Source organism: Panonychus citri, unplaced genomic scaffold (assembly GCF_014898815.1).
Source record: "Panonychus citri isolate SS breed McGregor unplaced genomic scaffold, ASM1489881v1 Contig00028, whole genome shotgun sequence".
Lineage (NCBI taxonomy): Eukaryota > Metazoa > Arthropoda > Arachnida > Trombidiformes > Tetranychidae > Panonychus > Panonychus citri.
Genome location: NW_026515433.1, coordinates 68,914 through 87,831, shown reverse-complemented (window position 1 = coordinate 87,831; position 18,918 = coordinate 68,914). Strand labels below are relative to the sequence as shown.

Here is an 18,918-nt window from a genome sequence, read left to right as displayed (position 1 = left end):
TTCGTACTTTAATTTTCTTGTTCTTTGTTTAGTAAATGGAATTCTCATTCAATTGTTTCAATGATTAGTGATAATATTTATTTGACAATAACAATGAGGATATAGTTAAATATGGAGGTTTTTTCCAAACCACTTGAGATGATTGAGACGGAGGTGACAACCGATGAGACTGGTGATCAAATGGCCTCGAATTGTTTGGGTACAACCGATTATTAATTGTTGGCCTCCTTTCTCTTTCGCTAAATAGGATGCACTCTATTCGGTGTCTTATCGTTGAAAAAATACTCCATATTGGCACTTAGTTTGGTTTCGGTTGGTGGTCTTTCGAATAGTTCATCAGGCCAATGATTCTCGATGAACAAACGATAAGTCCATGAACCAAGAATTCCTCCAACTCCACAACCAACCAAAGGAATCCAATAATGTCCCATTTTATCAAAACTGATCCATGAAAAGCGAAATTGGTGTTAATTCAAAAATCATTTAATGAATTATTCATATCATTCCGAGATTCTGACTAATGATCATAACATTTGACCATTCCAAGTGAAATAACTAGACATTAGATTGTGTAATTACGATTAACCACCTTGGACGAATGTAATTACATTTGATTGTTTCATTTCTTGAAAAAAGTCATAATCACATTTACTCAAAACTTCGTGAAAAGTTTCAAATTTAACTTTTCAATCAATTCAAATGAAATTCTGTCAATCAATAATTCTAAAAAGAAAAAGTAAATTAAATAATATTTTCCAAGTGAATTGGCCAAAAGTAATTTAAATTCATAATCACAAAAAATCAATAGATTATCAATGAATAGCTCAAGGTTCTAAATTACCATAACTAAGAGACCAATCAATCAAATTTAAGAATCGTTTTATTTAATTTCTTTTGGTCTAATGGCCGAAATGTCTGCTCATTCTGTCGATGATGATCTTAATTACCTGAACACTTTGGTGTCCCAACCAACAATCCACGTTAGAAACCTCGGCGAGATATCGAGAGCAGGGTTAATCGGAGCTCCAGCATTGTATCCGAATGAAAAGAGCATCAAAGTTAAATCAGTGACCCCGATGACCAAAGGCACCAAACCCTTCGAACAAGACATGTTACGTTCATCGGTAATCGCATTGATGATCAGCAAGAAAAACGCACAGCAAACAGTCTAGAGCAGAATTAAATATTGATTAATACAATTATCAAGGAGAACGATGAAATTGTTTATGATTTTATTAAATATCGATTGTCATTAGTTTCCGTCCTTTAAGGCAAATCGAATCAGTGATGCGTTAAATTATCCTTTACATTATCAACGAGTTAATTACTACCTGGAAGCTATTTCATGAAATTTGATGAATGAAATAAATCCAAGAAGTGAATGAAACAAGAGGAAGGAAACTCTTACAATCTTAGAGTTAGTAAAATCAAAAGTAATCAATCAATGAACAATTAAAACCATTCAAATTCCCACGATGCGCTAAGCCAAATGAATAAACATTCAATAAATTGCATTAGATTGAAAACAATTTAATACTAATCGTTAGTTTGTAAAAGTAAATTGGAAAACAGAAGCATCATCGATATCAAATGTCTAATAAATTTGACTTAAATTGTGATTGTTAAAGTTAATTGTTTAGCTAAACGATGATTATGATAATTTACTAGAAAGGCTTCAAGGTAAATAGTGATGAGCACATTGATATATGTGTTACAAGGTCAGATTGTGATGATCGTTATAAAAACAGGAAGCATAATATAATCATTAAGATTCTTCGTAAGAAATAAAAGATAAAGTTTGTTGCAGTTTCTATAATAGTAAATTATCATCCCGATGATAATAATATATAATTGACAATTTAAATTTACCTTTCCAATTGGGCGAGGTAAATGTGTGTAAATATCTACCTTGTGTTCAGTGAAGCGAGAAAATATCTTGTGAAGATCATGAGAAAGATGGTGATCATTATCGAGGAAAAGTTACTCTCCATTCTCGTAACATGTACTTGATTTGGTTTCAGGCAATTTAAATTGTTAAGTGTCACTTTCATCAACTGTAAACATCAATGATCATAACAGTTACATTGGCAGTTTAAAGTTTGATCACATTTTAATAAATAACTTGAATATAACTGATTGTTGAGACCATTGAAAAGTAAATCATTTCAACTAAACAACGATGATAACTGTTAATTTAGAAATAATTTTATTATTAACCAGTAATTAGTTGGAACATCAATTGGATTTCGTGTCTATGGAAAATCAGAAACTAAACTTACGAAAATTTAAGTTTATTTACATCGTTATGACGATTTATGATTTAAACAATATTGACTTTAGTTCTAAAAGATAAATATTAATGAGATTAAAATTGAGTGTTTCGAATTCGTGTGTTGTTTCAATAATAAAATGCTGTTTACAATTTAATCACCATTCGATTCACTAAAGAACAGTTTATTCCAATCAATAAATTTGTGAAAAGGCTCACAAATATTAGTTAATAAAATAGTAAATCTCGATTGGAAATAATCTCACATTGATTGTAAGCCGTTCTAATCGAAATTAGGTTAATCTAATAAAATGGCTCATAGATCCACGATAATGAGATTGGTGAAATAACTTAATGTCGCTCGTTCAGTTGTAACAACAATCTATTCACCTCGAGGCAGTTCTCAGGCTCTATATGAGATTTCACCTTGCAAGGAATCAGTAAAGGTAAGTGCAGGTAAGCAAGAAGAAAACTTAACACGAGCTTTTGATGAAAATGGTAAACCGATTGACAAACTCCTCCTATTTTCTTTTCATCGTTTCTTTCTTTTCTTTCATCTTAACAAATGAATGAAATTCTAACAGAAAAGACAAGAAAAACGTAAAATCGATCCTAACGATCAACCAAACTTAATTCATTCATAAAAAGCTTAAATTTCGATTAAACTTGATCATTGTTATCTAAATTCGAAAAACATTCCAATTGTTGAGTTTTCGATTTATTGACAGAAAAAGTTCTTGGAATCATTCATTTAAAGGATTGACAAATCCCAAACGAAGGTTCATCAATAGTATTTTCACTTTTTGATTGTATTGATAGCAATTTATAATTATTTTCTTTTGAAAATAACAATTAAGTAGTTAAATTTGATGAATGATTAAAATATTCTGAACCATTACTTTACTTTTAAAATATAGATCGAAGACTTTGCCAATTATTGATTTTTCTACATTTTCGTGATAATTATCATTTAATTTTTTCATGTAAAATTTCTGAATTTTAATTGCGAAATAATTTATTGATTGCGGACAAATCAAGTCGGTCATTATATTTTATATTGAAATGGGCTGGAATCAGAACAAAAGCCTTTATACCCGAAATGATGAGTTAATTGTCTTGGTCTTCGAACTCCCCCTCATTAATTATCAGTACCTTTACCTTAACCCAATACTATAAGAATAGTCTAGTAGCCTTTTAGAATCTAAAGCTGACCAAGAGGTCGCAGCAAATGACACCAACTGAGGAAAAGGAAGGTAAAGAAGTGGACAGAGAGGACAATAGATGAGAGAGATGACGAAAATAATGATAATGATTATGATTTAGCAGCTAAGGGATTAACTGATTGTTAGGGCCGAATGTGGGCTTGGTCACCTATTTTTGTGTTGAAAGACCGTTGGTCATTGCTTACCTAACTAGCATCTCTGGTGCTATTATTATAATCAACATTTGCTTGACCACTATGAAAACAAGGTAAAAAGGTAAATTGACAAGAGCAAGAAATGTTCAATAATATTAATATCAAGAAGATAAATTGGTCACTGAACAATGTAGTTGTTTAAGCCTCGAACTCTTGTTTCTTGTTGTGGACAAACTTACTTTCTCTGTTTAGTCAACAATCACAATGATAATGTATTGCAGTCAACAATTTCTGAAGCAGAAAAGGTCAATGAAAGAAATGAAAAATTGACCCCTGGTGAGTATCTACACTGCGGTCACTTTCACAAAAATTTATCAAAAATAAAATTAAGCTCGATAATAATACTAATACCAATTGAATCTTTTCTTTGCCAGAAACTGCGATATCTCAAGGTTCTTAAGTACACATTAATAACTATGCTTTCGACTGACCTTTCACCCTTTTCCATCTTGCTCATTGTTCAAAAGCTACAATCCAAGTTGCATCTCGTTCCACTTGAAGATAAAGTTACTGAAACTTTGCTTTTCTTGTGTAGTTTCATGTTATTACGATCATTTCACTAAGAATTTCTTATTCTCTTTCTTATCATTTGTTTGCTATTTTTCGCATAGAATCAAGATAAATGCTGAGAAAATAATAAGAACGAGAAAAGGGAAAAAAGAAACTAAACATTTTTTCTTTTCATCGATTTTCTATTGATTGTAACTGATAAAATTTTGTCGATAAGTGGATTAGTATTTTGGATTAAGTATAATTAATGGACTAATTAACAGTTCAGACTGATACTCATATTTTTGATTCTAACACTTTTGCGTTTGTTTAGTTCCAATAATATGGTGGCCGATTTTTTCTGAAAATTTGTCAGCTTACTCACCTGATCAATGAATCGAGCGACGTCGGAAACTTCATTGGCTGGTACTGGTATGAATATCCGTGAAATATTATGTGACACACTGGTATTCGCTGCAACGGCCTCGTTAATGGCCTCTCTGTAGACGGTGTATGTCAGTGCTGAGCCCACAAAGGCTCCAATGTACTGACCGATGAAATAATGAGGAACTTTCGACCAGGATAATTTGCCCACCGAAGCAAGACCAAGAGTGACTGACGGGTTAACATGTCCTCCTAATCAAGGTGATTGCAAATCAACAGTTAGATTCAAAAAACTAATGACGATGGTGATGAGCACCGAGTACCTGAAACACCACCACAAACGTAAATCGCTGATGTCAGCGCAAGTCCCCATATCCATGGGCCTACGAACGAGCTCAATGTTGGCATATTTTTAAGGAACAGATTAGCATTGGTCGAAAAGCCAAGACCCTGTCGAAGAAATTGTCTATTAATATTTTTGAGAATTACATTCCTTTTCTCTAATTGTTCTCTTCTTTGATGGTCTACTTACTGCAAGAACGAAAGTTCCAAGAAACTCAGCTAACAATTCACGAAAACTTTCACTGTGAATCTGTAAACTTGTCATGTGAATCGATAACTCGCCGTCCATGATGATCCAATTAAACGCGAGTAATTATCAATCTAGAAAATCAATCAGCTTAATTATTATCCAGAGATGGAAATGCAACTCAGAAGAAACAAAGTCTATCACTGAACTGAAAACAAAGGGAATCGTCCAAGTTGCAATTTAATTATCGATAGTAAATTTGATTCAGAAACTAAATGGAGAATGTTATTGACAAAGAGAATTAATAAATGAAGTTGGAATGATGATGAAAGATTATCGAAAATGGTTCATGTTAAGGTGACAGGATGTGAATGTTGAAGACGATCAATCGAAAATAGATAAGCTTAATGATCATGATGAGAGAATCAATGGAAGAAGAAGGAAATTACCAATCAAATTTGTTTAAAGTCATTTAGTTAATAAATTCACTTGGAAAAGGGTAAAAGTAACAGAGATTCAATTTAATATCGACCCGAAGTGTGAATTGTATTTAATTGTTTTTAACGACACAAATTGTAATGTCAAGAAAAGGTTGTTGATTACATTCAACAGTTTCTTTGGTTCTGGTTTAGTTTTCATTAAACTTTGATTCCTAAATCGATTGTGATTGATTGAAGAAACAATTTAATTAACCGGATTACCAAATGAAATAATAATCTAAATCTAAATGTGGATGCAATCGATATTCACTCATAATAATGAAAACAAATTCTCAGTATTGAGATCTAGTTGTTTTTATGATAGAGAAATTGATTAAATGTCAACTAACATGATTAAGTCATCGCGGAGAAAATTGAGATTGAAAAGGTGACCAATTTTTGGCGAGTAAATTTTCTCGGTGTTATGAATGAAAAAGTAGAATTTACAAAAATTACAATGGTGATAAAAAGTTATAAGAAAATGCTATAAAGTTTTCTCTTTGTTAACCCTTAGCCATAAAATTGACACATAATCATGATGGAAGTGACAATGAAGAAGGTGATGAAGGGCGATCAATAGAGCACATTGCTACAGTTTGATGTCCACTTGATTCGGCATCTTCAGGAATGCCTTCTTGATTGTTGTCGTTAAACAGTTTTTTCTTGTTCTTTGTCTTATTATAACCATAAGGTGTTAAAGATGATACAGCTGATAATCGAGCAGTACGAGATGCACTGCGAGTCGGGGGAGGTGTACAGGGTTGGTACGGTGTAGATTGATTACCAGGAGCAACTCGAGAGAATGGGGTCAGAAAAGGTTCTTGTGTTTCCCCAGGAGTCAAGTTAGCTAATCTGCAAAAGGCAGGGGAAGGTAAGATTTCTAATTGTTTGAAAAATTCTTCATTTTCTCGGTCTAAAGATGAATCTGCCAAGTTGGTAAGTTCGCCATTGAACTGTTCATCCAGAGATATATCACATGGTTTTAAAATGGCTAGTTGGTCAATGGACCAATTGAATTCTTGACTTTGCCAATCTTCGGAAAGAGAATCACTTTTTTCAGATTCCACACGACAACCAATGGTTCCACAGATTGTAGGAGAACAGGTACGAGGTAGACTTTTTATAAATTCTTTGAATGCATCTTTACGTTCTTGAGTCTGTTGTTGTCGTATGGAACTAACGACGAGCCACCAGAAACAGAATATTAAACACAGATGAGAAGAAAAGAGAAAAACATTTAGACAATAATCAAGGAAAGTAACAATTGTAACTCTTGGAAAATGAGAAATAATAGCCAACAGAATTGGAATTTGGTTTCATGTTTTCCAACGGCGATTCCGAGCAATTCGTCACAGCAGAAGATTAGCCTGAGACTGACTTACCTCATGGTTCCAATTAATCGAAACTGAAGCAAAATAATTTAGAAATTAAACAAAACAAAATTGCATCAATGCAATTCCTTCAATTGACAAACACAATGAAGGCCAAAGTGTTTCCGGAGATTCGTTCCTAGGCAACTGAAACGACCAATCACACGGAAGCGCTTCTTTCGAACTTTTCAATTCAGATCAACATTTGCTTTTCTATTCTGTCTCGATCGAAATTATCTTTCCAATGACAATGGTAAATACGTTTTATTGATTCGAGGATAAAATGAAACAATTTTCTGTTGTGGCTTTGAATCTTTAATTTAACACAGTTTATTCACGATAACGTTTGGTATTATTTTAATACAAAATTGATAAGATAATCAGACTGAAAATCTTCGGTAAATTCATTATGGTTCATTTTGACAAAATGGCTTCGCTTGTGAGGACAAGTTAACATGGGAAAAGATTTATAACTTATGATCCAAATTCAATCGATTAATTATCACTTTGCCTTTTTGTTGATTCCATTGGTGATTGAAACTCTAGATTCATGGTCCAAATATTCAAAAGTAACCAGAATTTCCATCAGCAATTAGTCTAATAACAAGAATTGCTTTTGCAACAGGAATTAAACTCAATCGATCAATTAATCATTTCAATCTCATTGTTTCTTGAACTTTCTTCTCTCTCTCTCGATTTCGGTATCTCACATTTTACATTCTAAATAATTTAAAAGAGCAAAAACTAAATCAGTCGTTGCGATCTCACTAGTTACGGTTTTGTATTTTGTTTTGTTTCATAAACAAAACAATCGATCAGGTAATTTGAGATTAAAATTGAGGTGAGAAAAAGGGCAATGAGAGTGATGATGATTAGTATGATGATGATAACGATTAAAGCAAAAAGAACAAGAAAAAGTTAATGAAACGATGAGAGAGAGAGAGAGAGAGAGAGATGAGTGTTTTGGTGATGATAAATGATACAAATGAAGATGAAATGGATTAGGTTCCTTTCAAATTGATGATGTTCTTGATAATTTGCACGTTCTCATTCAAGTGGGATTAACATCATCATAGGGCAACACACATGAGCACAGTAAGAAGATCTGATGTTGACTAAATTGTGGTTGAATTTCACAAAATTAATTGAGGTGACGACACAATTACCAACCATTAATCAGTTTGACTTATTATCAGTTGGTTTGTATTGGGAAGCGAATGAGTTGTTTGGATTGGATAAAGATTTTAGCGATGCTTGATGATTGCGAAATTAATGTTGTTTCTCTGAGTTTGATTTTCGATTTGTTTTGGCATTTACAGTAACTTTTCTGAATTCGAGAAAACTTTGAATTTCTCTTAAGTCCACTATTTCCGTTTCCATATCCAGTGTACTCTCATTTGTGGTTGGTTTGGGCTCTTAAAACCTCCTCGATGGTCCTCCTGATCTCCAGCAGATCGGTGTTCTCAATGTTGGTTAATTTACAAAGTTGAGCGATCAAATCTTTGGTTGTTTGTGAATTGTTTCTGGTTAAACCGAGAAACGCAGTTGCAATGCAAGAAGCTGCGATAGATGATGGTGGTAACATGGAAAAACGAAAATCTAAACGAACAGAGAAAAGAAAAACAAATGAGAAAACGAACTTGGGTTTGATTCTATTCTAAATCATCTTGGTAGCAATTAGAGAAGAGATAACCTTTTACTTTGAACCTAAGAACATAAAATGTAACAATTAACACTAACAATGAGTTAATTGCTCATATTTAACTGTGATTATCTTGGATTAGTTTAAATGACAGGAAATCAAGATGAATTAATGTTATTGACCTAAACATATGTGAGCTTGATAATCAAACCGAAATAGTGAAAAGTAATTACAATGATAAAGATAACGAGATAATTATGATTAAGGTGAAATCATGTAATAATGGTGAAGATCAAAGTTTTTTATGATTATCGACAATTCAAATTAATAAATCTAATCTATTCTTACCTGTGGCACAGAGAGCGATGAATGTTTGTGCGTGTTTTTGGATGGTCATTAATTTATCTTTTCCTTTGGTTCGTGTAGGTAAACGATGGAGAATCAGGTTGAGGAAATCGTTCGGAGTGACAGCACTTGTATCCCATCTTAAATGGCTCAGAACTAAAAGTTCCCAATTCTGTTTGAGAAAAATGGAAATAATTGTAATTAAATTCAAATAAGATTTATAATTAACAAGAAATTATGAGCAAAGGAGAAAGTTCGAAAACTGATGCACCAATGAGTTGGAAAAATTAACACCGATGTGAGATGTGATCGTCAGAATTATAATCAAGATAATAACAAGCAAAGTCTAAGAAGCACAAAGTTCACAGTAGAACCTAAAAGAGTTAATTATATACTTTATTCCGTTTAATTTAACATCCAGAACGAATTAGATGGATACATGCAGAGAGAGAGAGAGAGAGAGAAATTTCAACATGAAGTCGAATTTACGGGCAACGAAAAAGATAATTTTAGGTTAATCCTTTTTCTCATTTGCGAATGGGAAGTTCACTCAAAATAAGAAAAGAAAATTGATTTTTCATTCAAGCCTAAAGCGATCAAGGGTCACATGGAGCGTCGAAATTTATTGGCCGATAAACGTGAACCTTTTATTTGCTCAATTGTTGAATCGATGGTAACAAGTTACTTTTATCAAGTTGCAATGTTACAATCATTTGGCTACGAGCAATTAAAATTAAGCACATTAGGGTTATAATGTAATTGAAACAGTGTAACAATCAACTACAATTGATACAATTAATAAACACAAACTGCTCTCACTCAACTAAAGTGAAATCCTATCGCACTGAGTTGAAAGCATAAAGTTTCCAATTAACCTGCTTATGATTAAAAGCTCATTAAAGTCTGGACCGGATTAATTGCATTTAAGGTAATTCAGTAAGAATCGATCTCTTTGGAAAGTGATCAGGATTAATGAAATTGAGTAAATAATTGTCGATGGATTAATGCTTACCGATAGTTGATCTCTTGTAATTGAATAATCGGAGTAGAGGATAAGACGATGAGCATGAAGAGGTTTGATTTGTTTAACTTTGGACGAAATGAACAAGGAAACAGCTCCAAGAAGTTGCAGTTGACTTTTTCTTATTCGAACTTGGGACAAAAATCGATCCATGATGTTCATGGCTAAAGGAAACACATCCTTCTCACATCTTTCTTCTTCACAAACCTAAGATTCATCGGAAGAAGAAGAGTAACTGTTGATAAAAAAGATGTTGTCAGATTAATCGGATTATCTTCTCACCTCAAGCATCCAGTTAGCAACCATTTCTCTCATTTGCACATCGAGATCCGTTTGAAGACATTTAAAGTACGAGGTTTTTATCACGTAGCGATTCTGGGTGACCAGTAGATTGTGCAGAACACGTTCATCATCATGAATAACGGGATCGTGAATTGTAGTACATTTTTTGGATAAGAAATTCGTTTTATCATAGTTTTCACCACACACTAAATCCATTTTGTTATAAGTTCTTGTGTTGTTATTCACTGTTTCAAGTGTTAACTTGAAATGCTGTTCACATCTTCAACGTCCGAAATTCTCTCTCTCTCTCTCCTCTCCTCTTGCTCTTCATATTTTCTTTTTCTTCTCTTTCTTTCTTCTTGGAATTCTCTCTCTTCCTCTCTCTCTCTCTCTCTCTCTTGCTCCTTCTCTTCCCCTCCCACCACCACTCCTCCCTTTTTCTTTCTCTTTGTATCTTCTCCACTCACCCCCACCTTCTCTCTCTTTTTCTCTTTTTCTCTCTCTCTCCATCGTCTTAAGAAAAAGAAAATCAGTTTCAATTAAAATGCCGCTTCTTTCTTAAGAAGAAGAAAGAGATGATGAGGGATTAACTTTTAAAAAGAAGAAAGACAGACAAAGTAGACAGAGATAAAGAAAGAAAATAATGAAACTTCTAGTTTACTTTGTCTTTTTCGAAGCTCATTTTTGGGCCATTAACAATAGCCAACAACAGTTAAACAATAATAGAGTTTATTTGATTGATTACTGGGCCTCAACTTAACAAAACAGAGACTGATTTAATCATCGGAAAGTGATAATGATCATCATGTTGGAAACATTATTTTTTTCTTCATCATTTCAACAGTTTTATCACAATTCTGAAAAAAAACTGGACGAAGAAGTTGTAGCTTTTTCAGGCTCATTTTGTTCTTCGAATTGGTGAAGATGGACAGTCGAACAATCTGTTGATGCAATTACTTTTGTATTCTTGTTTACTGTTAAACTTTCAATGGAAGTCTGATGATCACTGACCGAAGCAATAACTTTATTCGGTAAAATGCTGAGTAGCCGCAAGTGACCATCTGAACAACCTAATACCACATATTTGTCATCTCCAATCAATTCCATGGAATCTATGACGTTTCCTGCCATTTTACGAGATGGAAGACGAGTTTTCACAGGGAATCGGTCACTTATATTTCCCCACTGACCGATGTTGAATATGTTTATCGCGCTGTCCTCAGCCCCAACTAGAACTTTTCCTCGATCTTCATAATATCGAACGCATTGGAAACCAGCATCAAATAGCTCAGATTGTGGTTCCTCCATTCGTCGGGATCTTTCATAATAGATTACAAATCCAGAGAGAGAGAGAGAGAGAGAGAGAGAGAGAGAGATTTAACTAATTAATTTGTTCCAATTTTTATCAGGTAATTATCAAGCTTAAGAGATTCGTAGGGAGGGGATTAAGTTGAATATGATAAGAAGCAGATAATAGATTAAAGGAATCGATAAAAAGAAATGAAAATGTTTCAATATTTTGTGATATCTTTTTGTCTTCAGGCTAGTTGAGGATAAATATATTTGCTCATCAGCAGCTGTTCTTGTCCATGTTGTCCTTTCATTGAAATTCGAGGTTACATGTTCAACAGGATGAAACGGATATCATTTACCCCTCAGGCGAATTGTAATCAAATGATAACAAAAATAAAATAAATTATCCTTTTAATTATGTTGATACCAAGAAATAGCAAGAAAAGTAAAGATAATTAACTAATCAAGCCAAGGTTCAATTCATATTGAACTAATTGTCTCTTTACTTGGATTATGATATAAACAATTGACTAATTATCAATGAGATATTAGATATTAACCGATTTTGTAAATTACCAGAGATTTGATTAACTGATAACTAGCTTGTTAAATTTGATGATTGTGATTCTTTGGTGATTAAGCCACACAGCAAGAGGAGCCAAAAGTTTAAGGAAATGTGAAAATGATTAAATTGAATATTGATACTGAGAGTTAACATTATTCCACAACACCAACAACCATCAAATTAATTAATTGTTTAATGATTGATTATCATTGAACCAATTAAATGAAAGTTTGATGAGTGGAAGAAACTTCAAGTTACTTGTGATTATCTACGAGAAACACCTTCAATACGGAACAAGGTTCATCACCTCTACATCATTATAAGGAGATTATCGGTATCACCACCACCACCACCACCACCACCATCATCATCATCATCATCATAATTATCACTATGATCACCAAAAAAGAACATTATTTTCTCTTCAAATGATGATTACAATGATCGCAACGGTTTTTGCTTCTCCTTTCACTATAATCATTAACATGGTCTTTCATTTGACTGGACAATCGTGATTCGCTTCTATTGATGACAGTTTTTACTGGAAAAACAATCAAATCATCTTCCTTTTGGAAAACACATTAGCCTAATAATTTATAACATAGAAGAAAAGAGAAGGTTCAAGTGTAATCACTAACAAGGCAAAGAGAGAAGAGGAAGGAGCATCAGTCGAACTCTAGAGCTTCAAGAGGTTGTTCTATTCGTTAGGGAAACTACATTATTCAAGTTATTCTCTTCTTTTTCGCCTGAGGCTCTTCCCTAAAGAATTTTTTGAGCTTCTTGAACAATAAAGCCCAATCTTAGCCTAATAATAATTCTCGATAATATAAGGATAATGGATGTTTCTCACTTAGTTGAGAAAAGTTTGCTTAGATAGATAGTTATCTTGACGTCCCTCGAATCCGTGACAAAACTCAAACTGATTCAAAACCCGTTCATCAGCTTTTGTTAAATGGCCTTTCCTTTTTTCGAGTAAATAGAAAAACAAGAACAACAACTCGCTGAGCAATTTAAACTTCAAACTTACAATTAGTTTGCTGGGTAATTTCTTGTCTTTTATTGGACTTTATCCTTTTACATATGGAGCAAATTATTAAGATTCACAGAATTCATTTGATGAGCACCATGATAACGAAAACAAGTAACAAACAGATCAACAAGTTTATTGCTAAGCGAAAACCTATCATTAAAATCTTCTTTTCTGGTAACTTGAAATACGATGATTTACTAGATTCTTTTGAGGAAATTCTTGCCGACCGGAAATCTTAAATTAATTCACCATCAATAAGCTCTATGATAATAAATCTAGATCTGATCATCGTCGTCATTACACTAATCCGATTGCAAATAAAAAACAGATCAACAGAATTTCAGATTCTCATAACATCTTTTCGGTAAAACCATAACTAATGATAAAGATTATCGGTAAAAAGCAAAGATTATTTTACCTTATATTAAATGCAGTTAATGTCCCTTCCCCACTTGATGCAACAACAATCCTTTTCTGTGAATCGATATCCAAATCACTGATGTGATCTTCACTTTTCTTCAGATCCATAAATGTTCCCCGATCAACTCGGTAGTCCCATGCTCGAAATCGTCCTTCATCGTCGCCGGCACAAACTAACCAGTGGTCAATAACCAAAAGAGAGAAGATTTTACTTCGAGGTTGATCAGGCTTAATTTTACGAATTACCTTTCCGGTATTGAAATCGGTGACCTTTAAAGTTCTTGCAGCAGTGATAATATTATGATCGTCAGTAAAAGCTACTTTTCTAATTGGTGCACCGCTATGAACGTTGTTCAGCTCAACAGCAATCGGATTAGAAGCATTATCAGTGTCCAAACTGATTAAAATTAGGAAGTGAAAAAGGGAAAATAATTAGAGAGACAGCAAACAAACACCAGAAATAAAAGGTATCTAGATGATTATCATACTGAAAATGTACGATAAGAAACACTAGATGCAGATAAGAGTGAAAAATGCTCAGAAAAAAGGTGAAAAAGAGAGGAAAATGAAGGAAAATGAATGTATTTTTATAACATTATCTACAAAGAGCAAATCCAGGAAGTGTGATAGCAAAATCACAAAAGAAATGAATGATTTCTCCTCACATACCCTTGAGAATAATAAAAGATGATGTAAGAGGAGCCCCTCACCTGAGGTGAGGGCGAAAGACCAAAGGATAAATTGAATCAATAGCAAGTGACTTACATGAAAAGATCACCAGAAACAGTGACACAGACCAGAATGTTGGGTTTGCTTGGGTGAAATTTGCTGTCGAATATCGTATCTTCCAAAGAGATTTGTTTGATTTTGGTTAACCAACTCATTGTTAATGGTGACAATTAAACCGAATGAAAAATGAAATTAATGAAAAGATAAAAAAGATAAAAAAGTAAACAAACACATCATATGTTTGGAACACGTTGTTTCCTCACTAGAGACTCCTGGTGGAAATTCGCTCAAACTGTTGGTTGCAATTAATTAATGAAAAAAGGAAAAGTTTTATTCCCGGACAAAAGTAAGAAAAGAGAAATGATCTTTATCCAATTTGACCAATTAACCTCCTTCCCAAGAGCCGTTGAATTGATGGTAATTATCTAGAAGCGAGTTAACAATATCTATTTACTCTTAAATAGTAATCAGATTTTCTGTAACAATATGGGAAGGAAAGAGCTTGTTAAATGGGAAAAGAAAAGTTTAAATTATTCATCTCTCTTTCTTATCTTGACGAAGACATTTTTCATGTCTTATTATCGATTAGTTCAATTCAGTTAATCCTCTTTTTCTCTTTCAAGACCAACTAGAAAACCTCAACAACATTCAAGGTAAATGTAAACACTTTCTTGATTCTTTGTGTTTTTAAAGGTAATAAGAGAAATGGTCAAGTCTTTATCTCCACTGGTCAAGTTGACTGGTCTTATCCGTTCTCAGTTCTTTTTTGTTGGGCTCAAGTTTAAAAAGAAAACAGGTAACCCTTTAAAAGGAACTTAACAAAAGAAAAGAAAAACTCGATTTAAAGAAAATCGTCTAGAAGAAAAAAAGAAGGAAAAGTTTCTTTTTCCTGGTTTACATTTTCTAATTTTTGTCAACAAAAATTCTACAACAAATGAACCGCTATTAACACAACTTGTCATCTGATCACTTGATTAACGACAACAATCAACTAACCAATCATCCATTCGCATTATTATTCAGTTTCTATCATGGGAAATTGTTGACCATCAATGATAAGCCACTGAGATTCAACAAAGAGCTTAAGCCGTTCATCCAACGATGAACAAATTAGAAGCAAATAAACAAAGCAAATCAGATCTTCTCATGTACAAAATGTGAATTTTGACATTTAATTTAGTTCTGATTAGTGATTTGACCCCAATATGATTGCAATCAGTTAATTGTGGTCAGTTGGCTGGTTGTAAAATGATATCCAACCAATTGGACAATCTAAATGTTCAATTGTTTTTTCTGTGTACGAAGACTTTTGCTAAGTCACGATTCACAATTGTAATTAGTTGTATCTTTGTCAACGATTAATTAATCACAAATCACTAATGAAAAAATCAACAAAAATTTGATTGATGGCAACGATTGACAATCAATCTCGTAAACTCTCCAACGACTTTCTTCATAATCCAAACACTTTGGTAATATGATATCATTTGTTCAGCTGAACAATATAATTATCGTTAATTGTTACATTTTTATGCAAACTCATCATTGCTTTTCAGACTCTTGATTGTTTTAAGTGCAATTTATTTTGCAATTTACAATTAGGTTATTGCCTTATAATTGATGGACAGTTTTCGTATTTAATTGTGCATCTTAACAATATGAACATGTTTGTCTGCATCAATTGAATTTGCAATTAGTTAACTATTTCCAATTATTCTCGTTCCAAGAAAACATTAATTGTAAAAAATTTGCAATGGAAGACAAAAAGAAACAAAAATTGAACACAAAATTCGTGTGTAAACCTGATTCAAAATCAATTGCTGAAATGAATCGATTAAAGAAGAGAAAAGAAATGAATGAAATTCGAAGAGAATATCGATCTTTCCATGTAGTGCCTTTGCAATGGCTCGAAAAGAAAATTGTTACTAAGGATAAAAGGGAAGAGATGAAAAGATAAAGCGCCAAAAAGATGAATGAAAAAAGAGACAAAGAAAAAAAGAGAGAGCAATAAAAAGAGAGAAAGAGAGAGAGAAAGAGAGAGAGAGAGAGAGAGAGAGAGAATGAAAAAGGCGCGCGCGCGCGTTCAGCACGTGAAAATACGTGTTGGACATGAAATAGTTTCTCATTGGTCCAAAAACCTGATAACCTATAATTGAATAAACTATCATTAAATAAAATGTTCATTTATAGGAGAACCAGTTTATCATGTTTACCTTGTATCTGTGAGATAAAATATTTGACGAGCAATTTAAATCATCATTAACTTGATAGATTAATACTGTACTTGGACTGGTCGATATTGTTGAGTAACAATTGACCAGTCCAATGAAAGGAATCGCTGTGGTTTAGCTTATCATTTGTTTTCACTTTTTTCCTTCATGTAAACTGGTTCTTCAAAGTGACTCGAATAATTGAAATTTTATCTCCAACTAGTTAGTTAACTTTAATTATCAACCATTTATCCTTGATTCTATTGCCTATATGTTTACCTTGAAAAGCCCCAGGGCGAGAAAGGTTAGCAATCAATTGTTAACCAGCCATCAATTAATTAGCAGCAATATTATCAATCGATTATGATATTACATGTATTAATAATAATATCATCTATTTATCGATTATTTGTTGATTGCAAGTTAAATTGTCCCATTGTAATTGGTCTTGCAATCATCAATTGTCCATCTAAGGTGTCAATTAAATGGACAATTAAACTCGACAATGACCAAGGTTAGAAATAAACAATTATGGTTGATTCAACCATCCAAAAGATTATCAAATCTTTCAAGCAAATCATCTCAACGATTGATAATTAATCCAATCTACATTTCCATTTGCCTTCATATCAATTTAATCAACAATTAAAACTAACACTCCTTAATAATTATCTTAAACAACATCCTTTCGATATCAATATCAAACAATATCATTTACAATGTGAATGCTAATGATAGTGTAACTTTATGCTCGAGGACATGGAAGTTGAATTGACCATGAAATTGGTTCACGATACTAATTCCATTCGTTTTAATCATAACCCTTTCAATCTTAATTTCCGGCTCTTCATAAACAACCAAATTGCGATCATCTTTTCACAATTTAATCCAATTTTTAGTCAAAAAGATAAATCTTTTTAATTAGTTTTATCTGCCAACTAATTGAAAACGGAAGTTGGGGTGGTCATGTAAGGAATTGATGGACAAAAAATTGTTGAATAAATGAATCGAATCCTCAGTGAAGATGGAAAATCAGTTCGATGAAAAGTTTGGTCGTAAGAAAATCTTGAAAATATTTTCTAGGTTATCAGTTGTGATGATAGAGAGAAACTAAAAAGTGATCAACTCAATTAAGAAGCAATTATGAGAAAAATGCAAAGCTAAGGTGAAATACTAATTATGACAGATATCAATTGGAGCCAATGAGTTGAGTATTGTGTTTGAATTGGCAACCGATTAGGATGAAAGTAAATTGCCATTTATTTTAATCATGTTGATGTTAATTAGGATGAGAATGATCAACATCATCAACATGAATGAGCTCTTCTGAAAGTGTGAGACTTGATAACACTTACAGGTAATAAAAGATGATGAACAAGAGGCAATGGAAAAACTGAATGATTACAATGATGATATAATCGGCGCCAGAGCTCTTGATGTGTTTACATGATGGAAGATGAAATATATTGAAACATAAACATTGAATTCTAATCGTAGTTCAATATCGCTTAATGTTGATGTTGTGTGACAATAATGTAAAACTTATATTCTCATCTCATTCTCGTCATTATGATAACTACTGAGAGTCAATCAAAGAGATGAAGATGAAACTTGTTGGGTGCATCATCACTTCCTTGATCATCTTCATGTTTTCATCTAATTATTTTTATCTCAGTATCATTAATACCAGAATCAAAGGAATCTGATCTGAATCGTTTATCACTATTAACATCTCTTAATTGTGCAAGATAATTAATCAATAATGTTACTGCCATCAGATGAAACATGAATTGCCATTTCTGGTCATTAATTAATACGAAAATTTTGAGTCAAATTTTTCTTAAATATTTGATCAAAGTTTCAGTTTTAAGCTCTTTCAATCACTCAGATAATATGAACTGACAAAACGAGTTCTGAGAACAATTTATTTATTAATTATCCTTCATAAACAACGAAAAGTTTCATGTCAAATTATTTCATGTATTTTATTTAAAATCTATTTAAATATATTGATCGTATAACATTTATCAGTTTCATTATTTTGTCTAAATTGTTTGCACTTGATTATTTTTACTTTTATAATCTTTGTAATCGACTGTGTTTTCATTTGTATCATTGCATTTATATCTTGATAATAATAACTCATCAATTGATTAATAGTTGGTATTTGTTATTATCTTCATTAAAAGTTAATTAACTTGATAATCCTTTTTATAATTGGTTTAGATTGGTAAATAGCTTGTTAACAAGTTATCTCGATAATCATGATTGTTTGATCATAATTAAGAAGCTGTGTGTGGTACTAACAATTAAACGTTTCTTATCATTATTATATTTTAAAACAATCAATTGAAATCACATGACAATCAAATTGAAATTTAATGATTATACGAACTAACCATCGTATCTGATAAGTATTGAGTTTTAATGAGATCAAAAAGAGG

The 18,918-nt window shown here is 32.5% G+C and overlaps 2 protein-coding genes across 3 annotated transcripts; both read right to left on the bottom strand.

The window, feature by feature from the left end:
• Positions 1–52: 52 nt before the first annotated feature.
• LOC128396850 (aquaporin-9-like) lies at positions 53–10,558 on the bottom strand. Of its 2 annotated transcripts, XM_053357485.1 has the most exons (6): positions 6,950–7,110; positions 5,092–6,743; positions 4,883–5,009; positions 4,561–4,811; positions 948–1,168; positions 53–441 (listed from the first exon to the last, which is right to left on the bottom strand). In XM_053357485.1, the coding sequence occupies exons 2-6, from the start codon at positions 5,188–5,190 to the stop codon at positions 240–242; spliced, it is 900 nt and encodes a 299-aa protein (XP_053213460.1). In that variant the 5' UTR covers positions 5,191–6,743; positions 6,950–7,110; the 3' UTR covers positions 53–239. The 2 variants fall into 2 exon arrangements, 1 of the variants encoding a protein (XP_053213460.1); XR_008326857.1 differs by lacking the exons at positions 53–441; positions 948–1,168; positions 4,561–4,811; positions 4,883–5,009 and adding exons at positions 8,928–9,096; positions 9,937–10,152; positions 10,228–10,558 and having other exon boundaries at positions 5,964–6,743; positions 6,950–8,536.
• A 381-nt stretch (positions 10,559–10,939) lies between these two features.
• On the bottom strand, positions 10,940–14,917 carry LOC128396847 (WD repeat-containing protein 55 homolog). The gene is made up of 3 exons (XM_053357481.1): positions 14,301–14,917; positions 13,534–13,932; positions 10,940–11,545 (listed from the first exon to the last, which is right to left on the bottom strand). Exons 1-3 carry the CDS (start codon positions 14,417–14,419, stop codon positions 11,077–11,079), a joined length of 987 nt encoding a protein of 328 aa, XP_053213456.1. The 5' UTR covers positions 14,420–14,917; the 3' UTR covers positions 10,940–11,076.
• Positions 14,918–18,918: the final 4,001 nt, after the last annotated feature.

Bases quoted from the DNA above. Each gene is read 5' to 3' on its own strand.
- LOC128396850 (XM_053357485.1), bottom strand. From the start codon at position 5,190: ATGGACGGCGAGTTATCGATTCACATGACAAGTTTACAGATTCACAGT. The intron at 4,812-4,882 runs GTACTCGGTGCT...CACCTTGATTAG, and splicing joins CGTTTGTGGTGGTGTTTCAG to GAGGACATGTTAACCCGTCA. The intron at 442-947 runs GTAATTAAGATC...TTCATGGATCAG, and splicing joins TGGGACACCAAAGTGTTCAG to TTTTGATAAAATGGGACATT.
- LOC128396847 (XM_053357481.1), bottom strand. From the start codon at position 14,419: ATGAGTTGGTTAACCAAAATCAAACAAATCTCTTTGGAAGATACGATA. The intron at 13,933-14,300 runs GTAAGTCACTTG...AATTTTAATCAG, and splicing joins GTTTCTGGTGATCTTTTCAT to TTTGGACACTGATAATGCTT. The intron at 11,546-13,533 runs GTAAAATAATCT...CTATTATGAAAG, and splicing joins TTAACTGCATTTAATATAAG to ATCCCGACGAATGGAGGAAC.